Consider the following 15,260-nt stretch of genomic DNA (forward strand, 5'->3'; position numbering starts at 1 on the left):
TAAATGTTTCAGATTCTGGGGATTCTTTTGTTGGGAATATCAGAACCGTAAAGGACTTTCTGGACGTCTTTCCTAAGGAGTTACCAGGATTACCACTGAATCGGGAAGTGGAATTTGGGATTGAGCTTTTTTCGGGTACAGCTTCAGTGTCCATCGCTCCTTACCGTGTGGCATCGAAAGAGCTTATTGAGCTTAAGGCTCAACTGTAAAAACTTTTGGATCGTGACTTCATCCGTCCTAATGTGTCTTCGAAGGGAGCACCAGTGCTGTTTGTTAAGAAGAAGGATGAGACCATAAGGATGTGCATAGATTATTGACAACTGAACAAGCTGACTGTTAAGAATAAGTATCTACTTCTGAGGATCGATGACTTATTTGATCAGTTTCAAGGGGCTTCTATGTTCTTTAAGATCGATCTCTGTCCAGGTATCATCAGTTGAGGGTTAAAGAGGTGGATGTGTTTAAGACTGCATTTAGGACTCGTTATGGACACTACAAGTTCCTAGTAATGCCTTTTGGTCTGACTAATGTTTCAGCCATATTTATGGATCTGATTAACGTAGTATTTCACTCGTGTCTTAATCAATTCATCGTAGTTTTTATTGATGATAGATTGGTATATTCTAAGACTGAAGTTCATCATGATTAACATCTTAGGGTGGTACTTAAGACTTTGCGAGAAGAATAGCTCTACGCTAAATTCAGCAAGTGTGAATTCTGGCTACGTGAGGTGACTTTTCTAGGGCACGTAGTTTCTGCTGAAGGGATTTGAGTCGATCCTAGGAAGATTAAGGCTATGTTGGATTGGAAGCAGCCCAAGAATGTGTCTGAAATCCGTAGTTTTTTGGGTCTAATGGGATACTATCGGTGTTTTGTTGAGAGGTTCTCTTTGATTGCTACGATGTTGACTAAGCTTCTGCGTAAAGGTGTTTCATTTGTTTGGACTGATACACAGTAATCAAGCTTCGAGAAGTTCAAAACTATTTTGACTCAGGCTCCTATTCTGATACAGCCTAAATCCGGCAAGGAGTTTGTGGTATACAGTGATGCATCACATGTTGGTTTGGGATGTGTGTCGATGTAAGAGGGGAAAGTTGTAGCCAATGCATCCCTTTAGCTTAAGACGCATGAGAAAAATTATCTGACGCATGATCTCGAGTTGGCTGCAGTAGTCTTTGCATTGAAAATCTGGAGACACTATCTGTATAGTGAAAGGTGTATCAACTATACCGATCACAAGAGTCTCAAGTATCTCCTTACTCAGAAGCAGTTGAATCTTAGACAGTGTCGTTGGATTGAGTTGCTTAAGGATTATGACTGCACCATTGAGTATCATCCTGGTAAGGCTAATGTGGTAGTAGGTGCTCTAAGTCAAAGAGCGATGGCTGATTTTAGGGCAATGTTTGCTCGTCTTAGTCTGTTCGACGATGGGAGTCTGTTAGCCGAGTTGCAGGTTAAGCCAACTTAGATTGATCAGATTTGGGACAAACAGTTAAGGGATGAGTATTTAAGCTTGCGGTTCCGACAGGTTGAGAGTGGTACTACTTCTGATTTTGGGATAAATAGTGATGGTGTGTTATGTTTCTGAGGGCATATCTGTGTGTCGAACAATTCTAATATGAGGCAGTTTATTCTGAGGAAGGCCCATAGTAACCCTTATGCTATGCATCTTAGCGGTAATAAGATGTATCGCGACCTCCGTGAGTTACAGATTTTGTTGTTGTTGTTTGACTTGTTAGCAGGTTAAGGTTAAACATCAATTTCCTTTGGGTTTGTTGTAGTCGGTAAAGATTCTCCTTTGAAAGTGGGAGCGGGTGACGATGGACTTCGTTAGTGGGTTCCTTTTAACACCCACTAAGAAGGGTTCTGTCTGGGTCATCGTAGATTGATTGACCAAGTCTGCACAATTCATTTCAGTTCGATCTGATTACTCTCTACAGAAGCTAGCGAAGTTGTACATCTCTGAGATAGGAAGACTGCATGGGGTTCCTATTTCGATCATTTCTGATAGAGATCCTTGCTTTACTTCTTGGTTCTGAAAGAAATTGCACGACGCTTTAGGTTTAAGGTTGGACTTCAATACTGCGTTCCACCTTCAGACCGATGGTCAATTTGAGAGGGTGATTCAAATACTAGAGGATATGCTTCGGAGTTACGTGATTGATTTTCGAGGTAGTTGGGAGGATTATTTGCCGCTAGCTGAGTTTGCCTATAATAACAGTTTCCAAGCTAGTATTCAGATGGCTCTTTTTGAGGTTCTGTATGGTCGTAAGTGTCGTACTCCTTTGTGTTGGACTGAGTTGGGTGAACGTCTAGTTTTAGGCCCTGAGTTGGTTTCTGAGACTGAGGATAAGGTTCGACTGATTTAGGATCTTCTAAAGGCTGCTTCTGATAGACAGAAGTCTTATACGGATCTGAAGAGGCTAGATATTGAGTACTCTATGGGGGACTTCTTCTTTTTTAAGGTTTCTCCGTGGAAGAAAGTTCTGAGGTTCGGTCGTAAGGATAAGTTGAGCCTAGATTCATTGGATTGTATCGAATTTTGAAACGTGTGACACCGATTGCTTATCAGTTAGAGTTACCTCTAGAGTTGGACCGTATACACGACATTTTCCATATCTCGATGTTGAGGCTGTATTAGTCTGATCCTTCCCATGTTGTTTCTGTTGAAGAGGTTAAGATTGGACCAGATTTGACCTTTGAGGAGGAACCGGTTCAGATTCTGGATCGCGATGTTAAGGTTTTTTGGAAAATGTTTATTTCATTAGTAAATGTGCTGTTGCGGAATCATAGCACTAAGGAGGCCACATGGGAACCTAAAGATTCGATGAGACAGCAGTATCTTCATCTGTTCTGATCAGGTAAATTTTGAGGTCAAAATTTCTTTTAGGGGGTTACAGTTTTATATCTTTGTTTTCGTGATAATCTGACACAACTGTGTATTTGCTTTAGTGGTTAATTTTTCTAGGTGTGTGTGAGAGGTCTTGGGTTCAAGTCTCACCTTTGGAAAATTTTGATATTTTTCTGATCTAAGCCTTGCGTTTGGGGAGTGGGCTTATAGTTTATTATTTGCAAAACCACATCAGAATGAGCTTGTTGGTTCAGGTGGTAAGGGAGTATTTGTGTTGTGTGGAGATCCTGAGTTCGAATCCCTGCATAAGCATGGGCATTATTTTTGCTCATCGTCCAATAGAATTTCGGTGGAGCTAAAATACTGAGGTGGTTGTGAGTAAGTAGGATGGGAGGAAAATTAGGGAGGTTATCATATTGCTGGGGTTATTGAGTTTGAATTCTTTTTTTTCCAATTCCCCAAAAATTGACATTTTCTTTTTCTTTATTGCTTTCCCCTCTGAGTTTCTTCTCTCCTTCGTCTTCCTCTTCTTTTTCTTTTTGATTCCCGAACTGTAATTGCCAACTAATCATGGGCCCTGCAATTATTATGGCTCTTTTCTGTTCAACACCAATTGCGATTTGATTCGGTGAGTTTGGGTAAGGTAATTCAGTTTCGTTTGTTAAAGTTCATTATTAATGGTTGTTGTTATGCCGTCAGGGGAGGATTCAGGAACTCGGAATCACTCATCGAGAACATAGTTTCATGGGAGTTGCCATTGTTCGATCAAAGGTAAGGGGTTGTTACTTAAGGGGTGAATAGCTTGTTATAGATTTGATTATAGTTCGGTTTTAAACATCTAATTCGGTTGTTATGATGATCAATCTTAGGTGATGTGTGGTTTGAGAGTGTTTCCACAAAAAAAAATGTACTAGGTGTGTACCTGAAACCCAAAAAAACGAGGTTCAAAGATAGCTAAAAAATTCCACTGTCGACACCACACGACTGTGTGGTAGGCTGTATGGTATGCCGTGTGCGATGACATGACCGTGTGATTGATGAAGGCCAGGTCGTGCGTAAGACACGGCTGTGTGATGGCTGGAGTGTTGTCGTATAGGCCATACAGGCTTGACTGAATTAGATAGAATTACCATATTCTATTACTCACATTTTTATTTTAAATTATTCCAAAATTTAAGTAGATCTTTCACAATTAAATATTTTGCTTTCAACCCCTTAGCGGGGATGATGACAAAATAATATTACAAAGGAAGTCACAATCAATTCAATTTATAACAAGAGTAACAACTATTAATCAATAACCCAATTCTCTTTTGGTTCTTGATTCATATGAAATATAATCTTTTCCTCATTTACAATCTTAATATGAGATCCATTATAATTTTTTTTTTTAAAACCAATGGATTAACCATCACAAGATATTAATATATTAGCTCTTCTTGAGCTTTCGACTAATTTTGTATTACCAAATATTGGAATAATATTTGTTTATATATTATTTTGTATCACTCCGAGGAATGCAATAGATTTACTAGGACAAACTTATAAATGTCCCAAAAAATTCTTTATAATCATAATCACCATCGCAAAAATGTATGAAATTCAAATCAAAATCTATCTATTTATGTTTGTCATGATTAGTCTCAAATTATAATAAACATGATATAATAAATAAACCATGGTAAAATATACCTGAGATTCTTTAACATCATCGCCGAGACACCTTGACTATTATCACAAGCATTATTACAAGTACTAAAATAACTATGCTTTCATAAGAACACACTACATATAACTTATACAGGGGACCAATTTAAATTGTGCTATTGGAGTTATAGATTCTTTAACTACATATAAATCCTTACCAATTTAAATTGTGCTCTATAAATCCAAAATTCATGCTGGGATCAAAAAACATTTTTCACCATCTAAGCAACAGACTGTAGTGTCCATCTTGGTGTTGAGCCTCTTACTGTATACTCAAACCTTTCATTTGGAGTAATACTCTTTTACCAACTTCAATAAGAAGTACAAAAAAATTTAATTAAAATAATCTCAAATTAATTTAACTTAATTGAAAATTAATCTAGATATAAAACACTACATAGAGAAAAACTTTTTACAAAGAGTTGCAAATATCAGCAGATGAAAGACAACAAGTAATGGAGAATCAATGAAGTAAGCACTCAATATGAATAGCAACTAGCAGCAATAAATAGCCATTTGAAGAAGCAAAAGAGCTAACGAAATAGAAAAATAAGAGTAATTTTAGTGGCCGTAGGCTGAATTTTGGTATTATGGATTAGGCTTAATGGTTCGCAAAGCTGCCGCTAATTTTATCCACAACTAAGATCATGAAAAGAGATTTGTGCTGATAACGTGTTATAAAATAAATAGACAGAGAGTAAACAAACAAAGAAAATAGGAGAACAAAATAGAGAGCATATTTTATTAATCAATCATAATATTTACAAAGCTTCTCCAAAGTCTCTATTTATAGGCATAAGTAGTATAAATGAAGTAGAGATCTAATTGTAATGACTATTAAAATTTAAAGTACATAAAAATTATTTTAATCTTGATGGACATCTACTTAATAAGAAAACATTCATAACAATTTTTATATATATTTTAATTTTATTAAGCATACTTTATTACCTTCATCAATTGAATATATATTAATAATGTTGTTAATTGAGGTGATGTCACAAACTAAATCAACACCAACTCAAGATTGATGACAACACCATGATAAATAGTTATATCCATTTAGTATTCTTAATTTGATGTATTTATGTGTTTAAAATTCATTTTACTCGCAATTTAATATAATCTGTAACGCCCCAAAATTCCTATTTTTGTTTCTATTAAAATATGACAACTATGTATCTGCTTCAGTGGTTAAGTGTTCTGGGTGTGTGTGTAAGGTCCCAAGTTCAAGCCTTAGCTTTGGCAAATTTTGGTATTTTTTTTATATAAGCCCTATCTCTGTTTAGTGGGCTTATATTTAATTAATTGTAAGACTATATCAGAATGAGCCTGCTAGTTCAAGTGATTAAGATGTGCATTGGTGTGTTGGAGGTTTGGAGTTCAAATCCTTGCTTGAGTATACGTGTTGTTTTTGTGCGACGATGGACAAGAATTTCAGTTGAGTGGGGATTCTGGAGTGGTTGTAGGTTAGTGGGATTAGGGGGATTAGGGGGAGTAAATTTAGGTATTGTAGAGATAGTTAAGGGATGTTTGGGTATCTTTTGTCAGTTTTCTTTTATTCTTTTTTTTTAATTTCTCTGACTTTCAAGAAAAAAATCCCCAAATTTCTAACTTCGTTCTTTGCTTCTCTGCCGTTCCTTTTTGTTATTTTTCTTTTCGACTTTGTTTCTTTTTGTTCTATCAACCATCACACTCTGGTTCTTGTTATTTTCGTTTTGTCGCACGACTCTGGTAAGTTAAGTTTCGTTATTGGGTAACTTGTATTTTTGTTTTTAAATGTTGATTAGGGTCTCATGGTTGTTTTGGTAGTAGCGAATCGTGCATATCGAGACTCTACTCTTGCGGAATTATAGTTATTTGCTCGGAGTGTTGGGGTAAGAGACAAATGGTTTAATTGAACTGTTGTCAATGTTGTGGTTTCGATTTAACAGTGAGTTAGGACTAATTGTGGAGTTTGGTTGTAGATTTTAGGTACTGGTTTATTCTGGAGTACTTCTGGTACTAAACGACATCTGTTGCGTACCCGAAAACACAGAAAATAGGGTTTCAGCAAAAGCCTAAAACCCCACTATCGATACCACACAGGTGTGTGGTCGCCCGTGTGGTAGGCTGTGTACCATAACACAGGTGTGTGATTGACAAGTCCAAGTCGTGCCTGTAAGACACGACCCTATGCGACACACGGGCTAGACTGGTTTGGGCAATGTAGGCTACACGGGCATGTGGGTCCACACCGGTAGTCTACACGGGCGTATGTGATTTTGGGCCAGGCCGTGTGAATGGCCAAATTGGGCTATTTGGGCCACACGGGTGAGTGTGCCCACATGAGCGTGTGAGCTATTTAACTAAAATGTATTCTAAAGTTGTGCGGGGCGCCCAAGTCGACTATGAACCTATTGTAGGGTCAGTAAGCACTACTTATATCCTTAAATGCGTGAACTGTATGTGTGATGTATGTACTGAGCATGATGATTATATGAATGAATACTGAACTATAGGTATAACTGATATTCATGTATTAGCATTGCATATACTGTATGTTACGTTGCATTGGGTTGGGATGTTGATATTTGGAGGAAGTGTACTAAAAGCCTCTTAAGCCTATTATCATGCAGCTCAACTACAATTTACTGATTATATGCCACATTCGGTACTACTTGAAGTGTAGGGATGGGTGGGTGTTTTAAACCCCATATGGAGTGTAGGGATGGACGGAGATGGTGTGTAGAGGTTGGTTGGGTAGGACTCTGTTTACTGATTAATGTATATCTGGTATTGTTACTGTGATGGGCTTAGGGCCTAATGCATATCTGATACTGAAACTGAAATGGGCTAAGGCACGAACTGCTACTGAAATTGAAAAGGGCTTACGCCTAAACTGCATTTCACTATTTTTTGTTTGTCTGTATGCATGTTTTCTGTGGGGATTACATACTGAGTTTACGTAAACTCACCCCTTTTTGTTTTATCTGTACAGGTAATCCCCAAATTTAGACGGATCGGTGCGACGGAGGACTCGACGGTGACCACATGGTTTTTGAATTATTTTAATTTCAGTTATGGTATTTATTTCCTATTTACCTTCTAGGTTATTTTTGATGTAAATTAGACTTTTGGACTGTTGCCTTTACTTTGGATTTTCACAGCTTTCATTGATTTCTATACTGCAAACTCAACAAAGGTTCAGTTTAATTCAAAATGACGTTTTCCTAAACGCGAACAATGTTATTCAAATATCACAGTTTTAAAAGCTTCCGCTATAAATATGTTTTTACATGAATCAAATTAACGGGAAAATGAGTTTTAAAATTTACGAGAGATAAATAGAAGATAATAATCGAAGATGGTTTTTACTCGATAAGTTCAATTTCAAATTCCATTCCATGTGACCTCACCAGATTCGGACATAACATCTATGCCAAGTTTGGGGTGTTACATTTAGTGGTATTAGAGCCAGGTTGCAAAACTCAACTTTGGATTTAGGTTTTAAAAATTGGTTTTTAAGAATTGATTTTCAACTGATTTGAATGATATAACTGGGAATGTGGTACACAGTCTCCGGCGCCAATCCTGTAAGTATTCTGAAATTGTGATAAGTTTAAACTGAAAATACTGTACCTAGTACATTCTGAAACTATTATAGGTAGTATACTATAAAAACACTCTAGATAGTGTATATTGAAACTGTAGTAAAACTGAGATTGTAGCAAAACTGATTGAGACTGTGATTTACGAAAATCACTTTGAATTATTGAGACTGTTTACATAAAATATATGCTAATAAATACTGAAATCGTAACTAATCCATAAAATTCGTAATACAGATAAATTTGACTAGTCATGAGCACACGAGGTATCCGCGGACGAGGTACAAGAGGCCGAGGTAGAGGCCGTAAAGGGGCTCCAACTGAATCCTCTTCGTTGGACAGTATGCCAAATCTAGACACGAGTGAGACGTCAGTGTCGCCTGCTATTGAGACTGGGTCTCAAGATCGCATGGCTAGGGATAACGCATTGTCCCAGGCTATGCTAAGGATATTGGACAGGGACGCTGGGCCCAGCACTAGATCTGGGGGCCGAGGGTCGGTTACTGAACGACTCCGGTCCACTGGAGTTGAGTTATTTAGGGGTGTCACAGGAGTCGCCCCTAATGTGGTTGAGTATTGGTTGGAGGCTATAGAGAGGATTATGGACGATCTGGACTGTACCCCTGAGCAGAAATTGAAAGGTGTAGTCTCCATGCTTCGTGTTGAGACTTACCAGTGGTGGTTGACTGTTAAGGAGGGCACTCAGCCAGACCGTCTGACTTGGGAGTTCTTTAAGACTTCTTTTCAGAGTAAATATGTGGGAGCCAGTCATATTGATGCTAAGAGATGTGAGTTTCTGAACCTCACTCAGGGAGACCGGTCCGTGGTTGAGTAGAGGCCAAATTTCTAATGCTGAGCCGCTATGCTCAAGGCATGGTGGTAGATGAGTATGAGAGGTGTGTCCGATTTGAGGACAAGTTGAGGGATAATATGAGGGTTTTGATTGCTCCACAGAGGGAGCGAGAGTTTGCTGTACTGGTGGAGAAGGCGAAGATCACGGAGGAGGTTAAGCAAGCTGAGCGCCAAAACAGGGAGCGTGAGAGAGGTAATAACAAGAGGGATTCGCCTCGAGTTTAGTACAGAAGTCTAAGAAAAATGCCAGGACTGATGGGTAGTTAGAGCTGGGCCCCCTGTTGCTCCTACTGGATTGTACCTGTGTGGAGATTGTGGTAGACGCTATCAGGACGAGTGTTAGAGTAGGACTGAGGCGTGTTTGAGGTGTGGGCCGTTAGAGCACCACATTTAGGAGTGTTCGCTAAAGGCCGATCATATGCAAGCTCCGGGTTCTGGTACTATACATCCACAAATGGTAGTTTAGTAGTCACTAAGGGGTCGTGGTCAGGCTAGGGGTAGTAACGGTATGGACCATAGACAGAGAGCACCGGGCAGAGGTGCTGGACACATTGAGGGGAGGCAACCTACTCTTGTTTACACTGCACGTCGCTGAGAGGACAGAGATGCTCCTGACGTCATCACTGGTACGTTTCTTATTTTTGATGTATCATATCTTGCTCCGATAGACATAGGATCTACCCATTCTTTTATAGCCTGCTCTGTTGCTAAAAATCTGAGGTTATCGGTTGAGAGCACTACGAGTGAGGTCACTGTACTGAGTCCATTGGGGCAATCTATTCAGGTTAGAAAACTGTATAGGGATGTTCCGCTAGAGGTTCAAGGATTGGTATTTCTGGCTAATTTGATGGAGCTTCTATTTTGGGAGTTCGGCCTGATTTTGAGTATAGACAAGTTGGTCAAGCACCGTGTCAATCTGGACTGTGCGACTAAGAGGGTCGTTTTGAGAACTGAGGAGGATAATAAGGTTTTTATGATTGGAGAAGTTGGAATTATTTGGCTAATGTAATCTTTGCACTGGTGGCTGAGAAACTGGTTTGCAAAGGATGTGAGGTGTTTTTGGCCTATGTTAGTTTTTATGTTTTTAGGGACTCTACTGTAAAGGATATAAGAACTGTAAGGGATTTTTAGGACGTTTTTCCTGAGAGCTACCAGGATTACCTCTGAATCGAGAAGTGGAATTTGGGATTGAGCTTCTTTCTAGTACAGCTCTGGTGTCTATCACCCCCTATCGAATTGCACCAAAAGAGCTTACGAAGCTTAAGGCTCAGATTCAGGAGTTGTTGGATCGTGGGTTCATCCGCCCTAGTATGTCTCCGTAGGGAGCACTGGTACTGTTTGTTAAGAAAAAGGATGGGTCTATGAGGACGTTTACTGACTACCGATAACTTAATAAGCTGACCATTAAGAACAAGTATACGTTACCAAGGATCGATAATCTGTTTGACCAGTTTCGAGGAGCTTTGGTATTCTCTAAGATTGACTTACATTCTGGGTATCATCAGTTGAGGGTTAAGGAGGCTGATGTGCATAAGACAACATTTAGGACTCGTTATGGTTACTATGAGTTCCTAGTGATGCCATTTGGACTGACTAATGCACTGGCAGCCTTCATGGATCTGATGAACCGAGTATTTCAGCCCTACCTAGATCAGCTCGTTGTAGTTTTCATTGACAACATATTGGTTTATTCTAAGATTGAGGATGAATATGACGAGCACCTTAGGGTGGTTCTTCAGATTTTGAGGGAAAAGTAGCTCTATACTAAATTTAGTATGTGTGAATACTGGCTGCATGAAGTAACCTTTCTGGGACCCGTGGTCTCTGCTGAGGGGATTCGTGTCGATCCTCAAAAGATTAAGACTGTATTGGATTGGAAGCAGCCTAAAAATGTGTCTGAGATTCGTAATTTTCTGGGACTGGTAAGCTATTATCTGCGGTTTGTTGATGGATTCTCCCTGATTGCAGCTCCCTTGACTAAGCTTCTGGGTAAGGGTGTCCTTTTCGTCTGGATTGATGCACAGCAAGAGAGCTTTGAGAAGCTCAAGTTTATTTTGATTCAAGCTCTTGTTCTGATACAGCCTGAGACTAGAAAGGAGTTTGTAGTAGATAGCGATGCGTCGCATGTGGGTTTGGGTTGTGTTCTAATGCAGGACGGTAAGGTTGTGGCATATGCGTCTTGTCAGCTCAAGACGCATGAGGCAAACTATCCGACCCATGATTTGGAACTGGCCGATGTAGCCTTTTCTTTGAAAATCTAGAGGCACTATCTATACGGTGAGACGTGTATTATTTACACTGATCACAAAAGCCTTAGGTACTTCCTGACGCAGAGGGAGTTGAATCTTAGTCAACGTAGATAGATTGAGCTGCTTAAGGACTATGATTGTACTATTGAGTACCATCCTGGCAAGGTAAATGTGGTGGCCGATGCGTTGAGCCATAGGGCGATAACTGATTTGAGAGCGGTGTTCTCTCGACTTAGTCTATTCGACTATGGGAGTCTGTTGGCTTAGTTGCAAGTTAAACCGACTTGGACTAGGCAGATTCAAGATAAACAGTTCGAGGATGAATCTCTGAGTTTACGGTTCCGTTAGGTTGAGAGTGGCAGCACTATGGACTTTGGGCTGAATAGTGATGGGGTACTTTGTTTCCGTGGTCGGATTTGTATATCGAATGATACTAATTTGAGGCAGTTTACTCTGAGAAAAGTACATAGTAGCCCTTATGCTATGCGTCCTAGTGGGAATAAGATATATCGAGATCTTCGAGAACTGTACTGGTGGCCAAGATTGAAGCGTGAGGTTACTAATTTCGTGGCACGATGTCTGACATGCTAGTAGGTTAAGGCTGAGCATCAGTTACCTTCGAGTTTACTGCAGCCAGTTAAGATTCCCTTATAGAAATTGGAACGAGTAACTACAGACTTCGTTAGTGGGTTGCCCTTGAGTCCCACTAAAAAGGATTCTATCTGGGTCCTCGTGGATTTATTGACCAAGTCTGCGCACTCCATTCCAATTAGGAACGACTATTCTGTTTAGAAGTTGGTGAAGCTCTACATTTTTTAGATAATGAGACTACATGGGGTACCGGTCTCAATTATTTCTGATAGGGATCCTTGCTTCATGTCTCAGTTTTGGAAAAAGTTACATGAAGCTCTGAGTTTGAGATTGGACTTTAGTACTGCGTTCCATCCTCAGACCGATGGTCAATCTAATAGGGTGATTTAGATGCTAGAGGATATGTTGAGAAGTTGTATTATTGATTTTCGAGTGTATTATTGATTTTTGAGGTAGTTTTAAGGATTGTCTGTCGTTGGCCTAGTTCGCCTACAATAACAGTTTCCAGTCGAGTATTCAGATGGCACCTTATGAGGCTCTGTATGGTTGTAAGTGTCGTACTCCTTTGTGTTGGGCTGAGCTGGGCGAACGTCGAGTGTTGGGTCCTGAGTTGGTTTCTGAGACTGAGGATAAAGTTTGACTGATTAGGGATCGTCTAAAGGCGACTTCTGATAGACAAAAGTCTTATGCTAATCTGAAGAGGCGTGAGATTGAGTATTCTGTGGGGAACTTCGTGTTTTTTAAGGTCTCGCCATGGAAGAAGGTTTTGAGGTTCGGTCATAAGGGCAAGTTGAGCCTTAGGTTTGTTGGGCTTTACTAAAATTTGAAGCGAGTGGGACCGGTCGCTTATCAGTTGGAGTTATCTCCAGAGTCAGACCATATTTATGACATATTCCACGTCTCGATGTTGAGGTGTTACCGCTCTGATCCTACTCATATTGTTCCTGTTAAAGAGATTGAGGTTAGGCCAGATTTGACCTTCGAGGAAGAGCCGGTTCAGATTCTGGATCGTAATTTAAAGGTTTTTCGAAGGAAGTCTATTCCATTAGTGAAGGTGCTGTGGCGGAATCATAGCACTGAGGAGGCCACGTGGGAGCCTGAGGATGCAACGCGTCAGCAGTATGCTCATCTGTTCTGATTAGGTAAATTTTGAGGCTGAAATTTTCTTTTAGGGAGGTAGAGTTGTAACGCCTCAAAATTCCTATTTTTGTTTCTGTTAAAATATGACAACTGTGTATCTGCTTCAGTGGTTAAGTGTTCTGGGTGTGTGTGTGAGGTCCCAAGTTCAACCTTAACTTTGGAAAATTTTGGTATTTTTCAGATATAAGCCCTATCTCTGTTCAGTGAGCTTATATTTAAGTAATTGTAAAAGCATATCAGAATGAGTCTATTGGTTCAAGTAGTTAAGATGTGTGTTGGTGTGTAGGAGGTCTGGAGTTTGAATCCCTACTTGAGCATAAGTGTTATTTTTGCACGACGATGGACAAGAATTTCGGTTGAGTGGGGATTTTGGAGTGGTTGTAGGTTAATGGGATTAGGGGGAGTAAATTTAGGGATTGTGGAGATAATTAAGGGATGTTTGGGTATCTTTTGTCTGTTTTGTTTTATTCTTTTTTTTTTAAATTTCTTTGACTTCCAAGAAAAAATCCCCAAATTTCTTACGTTGGTTCTTTGCTTCTATGCCATTCCTTTTTGTTGTTTTTCTTTTCGACTTTGTTTCTTTTTGTTCTGTCAATCGTCACACTTTAGTTCTTGTTATTTTCGTTTTGTCGCATGACTCTGGTAAGTGAAGTTTCATTATTGGGTAACTCGTGTTTTTGTTTTTAAATATTGATTGGGGTCTTATGGTTGTTTTGGCAGTAGCGAATCGTGAAGACCGAGACTCCACTCTTGCGAAATTATAGTTATTTGCTATAAGTGTTGGGGTAAGAGACGAATAGTTTAATTGAACTATTGTCAATGTTGTGGTTTCTGTTTAATCGTGAATTAGGACTGATTGTGGAGTTTGGATGTCGATTTTAGGTGTTGGTCTGTTCTAGAGTGCTTTTGGTTCGAAACGACATCAGGTGTGTACCTGAAAACACAAAAAATGGGGTTTCTGCGATAGCCAAAATCCCCACTGTCGACGCCACATGGGTGTGTGGTCGCCCATGTGGTAGGTCGTGTACCATAACATGGACGTGTGATCAACGAGGCCAGGCCGTGTGCGCAAGACATGACCGTGTGATGGCTAGGAAGGTCGTGTGCGACACATGAGCTAGATTGATTTGGGCCGTGTGGGCTACACAGGCGTGTGGGTTCATACAGGTAGTTCATACAGGCGTGTGGGATCATACGGCCAAGGCCAAATTGGGCCGTATGGGCCACACGGGCAGGCCACATGGGCGTGTGAGCCCATTTAACTGAAATATGTTCTAAGGTTGCACGAGTCGCCCAAGTCAACTGTGAACCTACTGTAGGATCGGTAAGCACTATTTAGACCCTCAAATGCGTGAACTATATGTGTGATGTATGTACTGAGCATGATGATTATATGAGTGAATACTGAACTGTAGGTATAACTGATATTCATGTATTAGCATGTCATATACTGTATGTTGCATTGCATTGGTTGGGATATTGATATTTGGAGGAAGTGTACTGAAAGGCTCTTAAGCCTATTATCAGGCAGCTCAGCTGCAATTTACTGATTATATGCCGCATTCGGTACTACTTGGAGTGTAAGGATAGGTGGTTGTTTTAAACCCTACATGGAGTGTAAGGATGGACGAAGATGGTGCGTAGAGGCTAGTTGGGTAGGACTCTATTTACTGATTAATGTATATTTGGTACTGTTACTATGATGGGCTTAGGACCTAATGCATATTTGATACTGAAACTGAAATGGGCTAAGGCCTGAACTGCTACTGAAACTGAAAATGGCTTAGGCCCAGACTGTATTTGACTGTTTGTTGTTTGTCTGTATGCATGTTTTCTGTGGGGATTACATACTGAGTTTACATAAACTCACCCTTTTTTGTTTTATCTGTACAGATAATCCTCAAACTTAGACGGATCGGTGCGGCGGAGGACTCGACGATAACCACATGATTTTTGAATTATTTTAATTTTAGTTATGGTAGTTATTTCCTATTTACCTTCTGGGTTATTTTTGATGTAAATTGGACTTTTGGACTGTTTCCTTTACTTTGGATTTTCACTGCTTTCATGGATTTCTAAACTGCAAACTCAACAAAGGCTCGGTTTAATTCAAAATGACGTTTTCCTAAACGCGAACGATGTTATTCAAATATCACGGTTTTAAAAGCTTTCGCTACAAATTATGTTTTTAAACGAATCAAATTAACGAGGAAATGAGTTTTGAAATTTACGAGAGATAAATAGAAGATAATAATAAAAGACGATTTTTACTCGATAAGT

General features: G+C 39.6%; 1 protein-coding gene across 1 annotated transcript; it reads left to right on the top strand.

Annotated features, from left to right (window-relative positions):
• The first annotated feature begins 10,775 nt into the window (after positions 1-10,775).
• LOC128291568 (uncharacterized) lies at positions 10,776-14,930 on the top strand. Its single transcript, XM_053026740.1, has 5 exons — positions 10,776-11,237; positions 11,598-11,776; positions 12,489-12,585; positions 12,670-12,894; positions 14,874-14,930. Exons 1-5 carry the CDS (start codon positions 10,776-10,778, stop codon positions 14,928-14,930), a joined length of 1,020 nt encoding a protein of 339 aa, XP_052882700.1.
• The last annotated feature ends 330 nt before the right edge of the window (positions 14,931-15,260 follow it).

The sequence above is a fragment of the Gossypium arboreum genome, chromosome 4 (assembly GCF_025698485.1).
Source record: "Gossypium arboreum isolate Shixiya-1 chromosome 4, ASM2569848v2, whole genome shotgun sequence".
Lineage (NCBI taxonomy): Eukaryota > Viridiplantae > Streptophyta > Magnoliopsida > Malvales > Malvaceae > Gossypium > Gossypium arboreum.

Excerpts from the sequence above, each read along its gene's own strand:
- LOC128291568 (XM_053026740.1), top strand. The coding sequence starts at position 10,776 with ATGTGTGAATACTGGCTGCATGAAGTAACCTTTCTGGGACCCGTGGTC. Across the intron at positions 12,586-12,669 it reads GGAACTTCGTGTTTTTTAAG|CGAGTGGGACCGGTCGCTTA; the intron begins GTCTCGCCATGG and ends TAAAATTTGAAG. Across the intron at positions 12,895-14,873 it reads AGTCTATTCCATTAGTGAAG|ATAATCCTCAAACTTAGACG; the intron begins GTGCTGTGGCGG and ends TTATCTGTACAG.